The sequence below is a fragment of the Oncorhynchus masou genome, chromosome 33 (assembly GCF_036934945.1).
Source record: "Oncorhynchus masou masou isolate Uvic2021 chromosome 33, UVic_Omas_1.1, whole genome shotgun sequence".
Taxonomy (NCBI): domain Eukaryota; kingdom Metazoa; phylum Chordata; class Actinopteri; order Salmoniformes; family Salmonidae; genus Oncorhynchus; species Oncorhynchus masou.
Window position 1 is genome coordinate 38,663,239 of NC_088244.1, and position 7,500 is coordinate 38,670,738.

The window sequence follows — 7,500 nt, forward strand, 5'->3', positions numbered from 1 at the left end:
AGAGACAGAGAGAGAGAGAGAGACAGAGAGAGAGACAGAGAGAGACAGAGAGAGACAGAGAGAGACAGAGAGAGAGCGAGAGAGAGAGCGAGAGCGAGAGAGAGACACACAGAGAGAGAGAGAGAGAGCGAGCGAGAGAGAGACACACACAGAGAGAGCGCGAGAGAGAGCGAGAGACACACAGAGAGAGCGCGAGAGAGAGACACACAGAGAGAGAGAGAGAGAGCAAGACAGAGAGAGAGAGAGAGAGAGAGAGAAAGAGCGAGAGAGAGAGAGCGAGAGAGAGCGCGAGAGAGAGAGTGCGAGCGAGAGACAGGGTGCGAGCGAGAGGGAGAGAGAGAGAGAGGGAGAGAGAGAGCGAGAGAGAGAGCGAGTGAGCGAGAGAGAGAGAGAGAGAGAGACCACAGACAAAACACAGACGAAAGAGTTAAAGCCACAATGTGACATTTACACAGTCTCGCCCTGCATTCCACTTTGTTTGACAAAGGAAGAGGAAAAAGTTAAAGGGGAGGGAGTTGGAGGCTCTGTCCAAAATAGCACACTATTCCCTACATAGTGCCTTATGGGTCCTGGTCAAAAGGACTATATAGGGAATAGAGTGTCATTTGGGATTTAGGCAGAGTCTTATACAATTGTTATATTCATATTTTGCCCTGCAAATTTATCTTTTTCCACTTAGTAAACGTAGAGACATTAAAAGAGATTGAACGGGGTCTTCAGCACCTACAATTCATAGCATGTCGTACTAAATTGATGGCGTTTCACACAATTGTGACCATTTCCAGGGACCTGTTTTGGCTCGTAAGCACTATTTTAAAAAACAACTGGCAAAAATGATTCAAAACCTTCATATGGCATCTTTAAGAGGCCATCCCTTGAGGGCAAACAATCTATTTCTCCATTGTTAGTGTGACTGTGGGGCGCTGCGCTCTCATGTAATACTGATGTTTCTCCATAGCATCTCCGGATATCTGCGGTGCTGCAAGGATACAGGGACATATCATGTCCCTTAGAAAACATATCTGCAATGAAGACGCGATAAAAGGGGAGAGGTCAAATGTCGCAGTGCAACTGCAGTCAAGAAGGCTTACCGTTATTTTTCTACATGACCTTCTATTGTTGACATGGTCAAATCTCAGAACTAAATCATGAGAGACTACCGAGATAAAGACTGTAGAGACAATGTGTGTGTGTGGGGTGTGTGTGTGTGTGTGTGTGTGTGTGTGTGTGTGTGTGTGTGTGTGTGTGTGTGTGTGTGTGTGTGTGTGTGTGTGTGTGTGTGCGTGCGTGTGTGTGTGTGTGTGTGTGCGTGCGTGCGTGCGTGCGTGCGTGTGTGTGTGTGTGTGTGTGTGTGTGTGTGTGTGTGTGGGGGTGTGTGTGTGTGGGGGGGTGTGTGTGTGTGTGTGTGTGTGTGTGTGTGTGTGTGTGTGTGCGTGCGTGCGTGCGTGCGTGCGTGCGTGCGTGTGTGTGTGTGTGTGTGTGTGTGTGTGTGTGTGTGTGTGTGTGTGTGTGTGGTCAAAAGCAGTGTCATTGTACAGTAACTAACTCCGGAGGAGGGTTTCCTGATGCTTCGCAGGTCAGGAGAATGTCTTCAGCACCGAACACGGTGATGGACTCCGGCTGGGTGGTGATCACTGGGGGCTTTTTGACTGCGGAGGAGACACACACAGAATCAAATCAGATGTATTTATGAAGCCCTTTTTACATCAGCAGGTGTCACAAAGTGCTGTACAGGAAACCAGCCTAGAAAAATTAAAAACAGCAAGCGATGCAGATGTAGAAGCACAGTGTTCATACATACACTCACTCAGCCGTACACACACACACACACACACACACACGCCCTACATAAACTGTGTCTGGTAGCAGTCGGTGTGTGATTTACACAGAGCAGTGCTGCCGCCCTGTCCCTGACCTGCTGTGGTCACATGATCGGCCTCTGACTCACCACACAGCCATAGAGACACTACCTCACCGTAGAGAACCTTCACACGCTCTCATACAGTACCCACAGACACTGTGCTGCCTACATCAGACAGCCTTCACAAGAGCTCACTGGCGCTGACTAGACCCCCCCCCCCGCTGGATCTAAGTAGCCCTTGCTGTGGGGCTGACTAGTCACTGAAAACCCACAGAGCTAAACCCACAGCGCTAAAACCCACAGTTCTGCCTGTAGATCTGAGGCTGGCTCTCCGAGTAGAGCCCACTGCGCTGCTTACACCAGGGTTTAAACCACCGACAAGAAACCCCAAGCCCTGTTTAAGCTAGAGATCTCTGGTGTTTGCATGGGCTGCGTCTCCACCTCAGCACTGTACTATAACCCCTGTGTTGATTTCCTCTGACATGCACAGACATCCGCAGGGGACGGGAGCACACAGTCTTGAAGCTCGTAGTCCTAGTAACTAGAGCCCACAGCTTAACTGGGCTACCTATATTCGGACTCTCACAGAGGTGAATAGCCCACTGGCTTAGAACCCACAGACTTACAGCCACGCGCAGGGACTGTCTCGCGGAGGGAGTTAAGAAGAACAGTCATTTGATTTCCAAGTATCGCTGAAACTTAACGGGGAATGTAAATTCCTTCATATCACTTCAAGAGAGAGCGAGAGAGAGAGAGCGCTGCAAGGGAGAGGAAATGGTTGAGATGAGAGGAAAAGTGAGTGTTGTTATGAATGCAAATGAGACACTCGTGGAATATATAGTGGAATATATTGAGAAGAGAGGGCCCCTTGGGGACAGAGGTATTCCTCTTTTCTCTCTCTACTGTCTAACTGTACTGTTACGTCCATAAACCACTCACTCATATCAGACTTATTAAATCCTACATACTAAGGTGTGGTACAGTATTATTAAAGTGCATGGTCTTTATGCCAAATGACACCCTATTCCCTATGTAGTGCACTCCTTTTGACCAGGGCCTATGGGAAATAGGGTGCCATTAGGGAAATATAAGTACATATTCTATACATTCTATATTCCCATAGGTTTTATGTCTCCTGTCAAGACTTTTTGGTGTTCAGTTTTTGGTGTTCAGTTTTTGGTGTTCAGTTTTTTGGTGTTCAGTTTTTTGGTGTGTGGCCTGGACATCTGTGATATGTTTGTTCCAATTTCTCGACCCGCTGAGTCCTACTGTATTGTATTGGAATAGAGGTCAATGGTACTTGTTGGTTGGATTCTGATTTGACTCTGAATGAAAGAGGGCAGGTCTAGTTTCACAGATATATTTACATTGTGGAACGTAGGTAGGTAAGTGGGCAAAGGAGGGCAGGGCATGGAGGGAGCAAATTATTAAAGGTCAAGGACAGGGAGGGAGACAGAGAGAGGGATGAGAGAGAGAGAGACTTAAATGATAGATTCCCTAGTGACAGAGGTAATAAGGCTGTTTCTCAGCTGATCAGATTTGTGTGGAAGCTGCTGCAGGCGCTGCAGTGCTCCATTATTGGAAGAAGCACAGTTAGGGTGCACTTGTTTTAGTGGTTCCACTTGTTTTAGTGGTTCCACTTGTTTTAGTGGTTACACTTGTTTTAGTGGTTCCACTTGTTTTAGTGGTTCCACTTGTTTTAGTGGTTCCACTTGTTTTAGTGGTTCCACTTGTTTTAGTGGTTCCACTTGTTTTAGTGGTTGCACTTGTTTTAGTGTTTACACTTGTTTTAGTGTTTACACTTCTTTTAGTGGTTACACTTCTTTTAGTGGTTACACTTCTTTTAGTGGTTACACTTGTTTTGTGGTTTTAGTGGTTGCACTTGTTTTAGTGGTTACACTTGTTTTAGTGGTTCCACTTGTTTTAGTGGTTACACTTGTTTTAGTGGTTCCACTTGTTTTAGTGGTTACACTTGTTTTAGTGTTTACACTTGTTTTAGTGGTTCCACTTGTTTTTGGTTTTAGTGTTCCACTTGTTTTTGGTTCCACTTGTTTTCTTTACTTGTTTTAGTGGTTACACTTGTTTTAGTGGTTCCACTTGTTTTAGTGGTTACACTTGTTTTAGTGGTTCCACTTGTTTTAGTGGTTCCACTTGTTTTAGTGGTTCCACTTGTTTTAGTGGTTCCACTTGTTTTAGTGGTTGCACTTGTTTTAGTGGTTCCACTTGTTTTAGTGGTTCCACTTGTTTTAGTGGTTCCACTTGTTTTAGTGGTTGCACTTGTTTTAGTGGTTACACTTGTTTTAGTGGTTCCACTTGTTTTAGTGGTTACACTTGTTTTAGTGGTTCCACTTGTTTTAGTGGTTCCACTTGTTTTAGTGGTTCCACTTGTTTTACTTGTTTTGGTTCCACTTGTTTTAGTGGTTCCACTTGTTTTAGTGGTTCCACTTGTTTTAGTGGTTCCACTTGTTTTAGTGGTTCCACTTGTTTTAGTGGTTACACTTGTTTTAGTGGTTACACTTCTTTTAGTGGTTCCACTTGGTTCCACTTGTTTTAGTGGTTACACTTGTTTTAGTAATTCCACTTGATTCCACTTGGTTCTACTTGTTTGAGTGGTTACACTTATTTTAGTGGTTACACTTAGTAACACTTGTTTTAGTGGTTACACTTGTTTTAGTGGTTACACTTGTTTTAGTGGTTACACTTGTTTACACTTGTTTTGGTGGTTCCACTTGTTTTAGTGATTCCACTTGTCTATCGTTTCCCTCTCCCTTACACACTTGTTTCTTTTCCCCTCCTCTCTTTTAAGCCCCCCTTTCTTTGATCTGACAACACTAGCCCCATTTTAGAGACAGGCGTGCCTCTTTTCCATCTCCTCTTAATTCCCGTAGGTATCACCCTCCTCCGGGAGGGAGCAAACAAGACTACGGCACATGTAGACTCACTGAAGTGAAGGAGCCACAGTAACGCTAGATTCATTAAAGGTGCAGTGCGACGCCGAGGGTTTCTATTGTGCTCTGTGTTTGCAGGAGTCGCGATCATCTTTCTCATGGTGAAAGTGTTTACTGTAGGGCTCTCGCTGCACGTCTACAAACATAAATACCACACATCAAGCAGAAGGAAGTGAAACACTTACATTCATTTATTTGGTCTGTTAGTCCAGAGCGGCAGAGCAGCAAGAGAGCGAGGGAGAGAGAAAAGGAGAAAGTCTGTTAAGATAGTCAACACAGTCTGGCAGGAAATGACATAGAGAGGGAAAAAACAGACAGACAGAGTGCCTGGACTTAGCTACCGCACAGTGCACATCAGCACGTGCCCTCACTTGCTCGGCAAATTCCCCATTTCAAAATGGGATAATTGATGATTAAACAACAGTTACCACCCATGGGCTATAAAGCTAGGCGAGCGCAAAGCTAGTCGAGTGCAATGTTCGGTCAATGTTTTTGTTGTTGTTTGGCCGATGAATTCAGATGTGGATGGTGTATTGATTGTGGTGACCGTATCAGTGACTCTCACTGACATTAGAGAGGCTCATTAATTCAACAGGAGACACCTTGACCTTTACAATCCCCGCAATCTGACCCCCCCTCTTCCTCCTCCTCTTCCTCCCCTCCTTTTCCACTTCATCCCGCTGTTACTATTCAATCAGCCTCTCCTCCTCCCCCTCTCCATCCTACACTTCTCTTCCTCTTCCTCCTCCTCGTAACCCTTCTCTCTTACTGACACCTTAATTCTCAGGGGGAGCTTTAATGCTTTTCATCACTGTCAAACTGTGTGTGTGTGCGCGCACACGTGTGTGCGTGCGTGTATAGGAGTGATACGTGTGTTAGAGTGGGTGAAGGTCTGAGCGAGTCATTGATCCATGACTTAGATGAATAACAGAACAACATTAGCAGCCGCAGCAACAAACACAATTCTTTGTCTAACTCCCTCTGTCTCAAATGACACTATATAGTGCACTCGTTTGGACCGGGGCCCATAGGGTTCTAGTCAAAAGAAGTGCGCCATAAAGGGAATACGGTGCCATTTAGGATGCATCCACAATTCTTCCTCAAAGTCTGCTATTAAAGCAAAGCTGTAGGACACTCTGAATCAATTTCCCTGCAGTCCCACAAACTCAGCTGTTTTTTAATGCTCGGATATTGCGTTGAGTGGGAGGGGAGGAGACAACTCTGACCCATCGCCTGCCTTCTATGTTTGTGTTTGTTTGTGTGTGTGTGTGTGTGTGCATTTGCGCCTGCTTTTTCTGTTGTATAACTCAATTCCCTGCTGAATTACCCTGGCCCTCCAATCCATAATATGATTTGCACTAAGGAAACCAGATGAATAGAATGACTAATACATGAGTTGAGGTAATCAATTCCACAGTAAATAGACAAAGTATGCATACAATATAACCACAGACTGAACGCCCAAAACCTCATAACCACATTGTTAAAGATGCAGATAGAAATGCCATGGAAAGAACTTAGAATCCAATCTGTGCTGCTCTGTACACTACATTTCTACCTGCAATACTGATGAGTGTGACGACATCTCAGTCATTATTTGACATTGTTATGAGCAGCGATTGTACACGTACATTGACGTGTGAATGAAGTTAAGGCGGTGTACTCACAGTTGGGAGGTATGTGTATAGCTGCTTGGCTGAGCTGAGGAGTGTGGGATAGGAGGAGGGAGAAGAGAGGGAGAAGGAGGAGGGGGAGAGGGGTGCGTCGCCCCCTACTGCCAACCTGCTGTCGCTGCGTGCGAGGCATTGCTCACTGTCCCATCAAAGTCCCACCTGCTCAACACACACAAAACGCACACAGAGGGCAATCTGGACACACTCCTGCCGAGCAAGCGTGTGTATCAGCCTCTCTCTCTCTCTCTCTCTCTCTGTCTGTTGTCACGCCCACTCTTCCTTTTCTTCTACCTGGTTTCCTTTTGCTTTCAGCCTCTCTCTCTTTTCTCTCTCTCTCTCTCTCTCTCTCTCTCGCTCAGGTCCACGCCCTCCTGCTGTCTTCGTCTGAAAGATAAAAGAAGAAGGGGGGAGCAGGGAGGGAGGAGAGGAGAAGAGAGGGAGGGGCATGTGTCAGAATGAGAGACAAATTACCCTGCACCATGTGGTCAAAGACTAGAGAGAGCCAGGCAGAGAGCTAACACACACACACGCACACGCACACGCACACGCACACGCACACGCACACGCACACACACACGCACACGCACACACACACGCACACACACACACACACACACACACACACACACACACACACACACACACACGCACCAAATAAATAAATAGATGAGCGAGACCAAACATATTCATTTCTATAAAGAGAACTAGCAGTAAAAAAATAAAAATATAAAAAGCAAGCAAATTTGGGTAATTCCATTGGTTCTTTCATAAGGGACAGTGGTCAGCCAGAGAAACAGATGGAGTCGAACTACGAGGGCGAACTAACAGACAGTCCAAGAGACCATATGGAGCAGAGACAACAGAGGTAGATAGATGAAGCGTCGCATCGGACAATAGACAGAAGACGGTTACCGACCCGAAAAGGCATCTGCAAGTAGACAACGTCCGGGAGATCTCCTTCAAAAATGTGAAGACCTCAAGTGTCTAGGCCACGTCTGTATCTGTGCGGCCGCAAGTG

At 45.9% G+C, this 7,500-nt stretch overlaps 1 protein-coding gene across 1 annotated transcript in view; it reads right to left on the reverse strand.

Annotated features, from left to right (window-relative positions):
- The window catches only part of l1cama (L1 cell adhesion molecule, paralog a), an 83,969-nt gene that overhangs the window by 37,190 nt on the left and 39,279 nt on the right, over window positions 1-7,500 (reverse strand). The window contains 2 exon segments of the mRNA XM_064957611.1: window positions 1,547-1,649; window positions 6,477-6,866. Of these exon segments, the coding sequence (XP_064813683.1) occupies window positions 1,547-1,649; window positions 6,477-6,615 (242 nt within the window). The 5' untranslated portion in view covers window positions 6,616-6,866.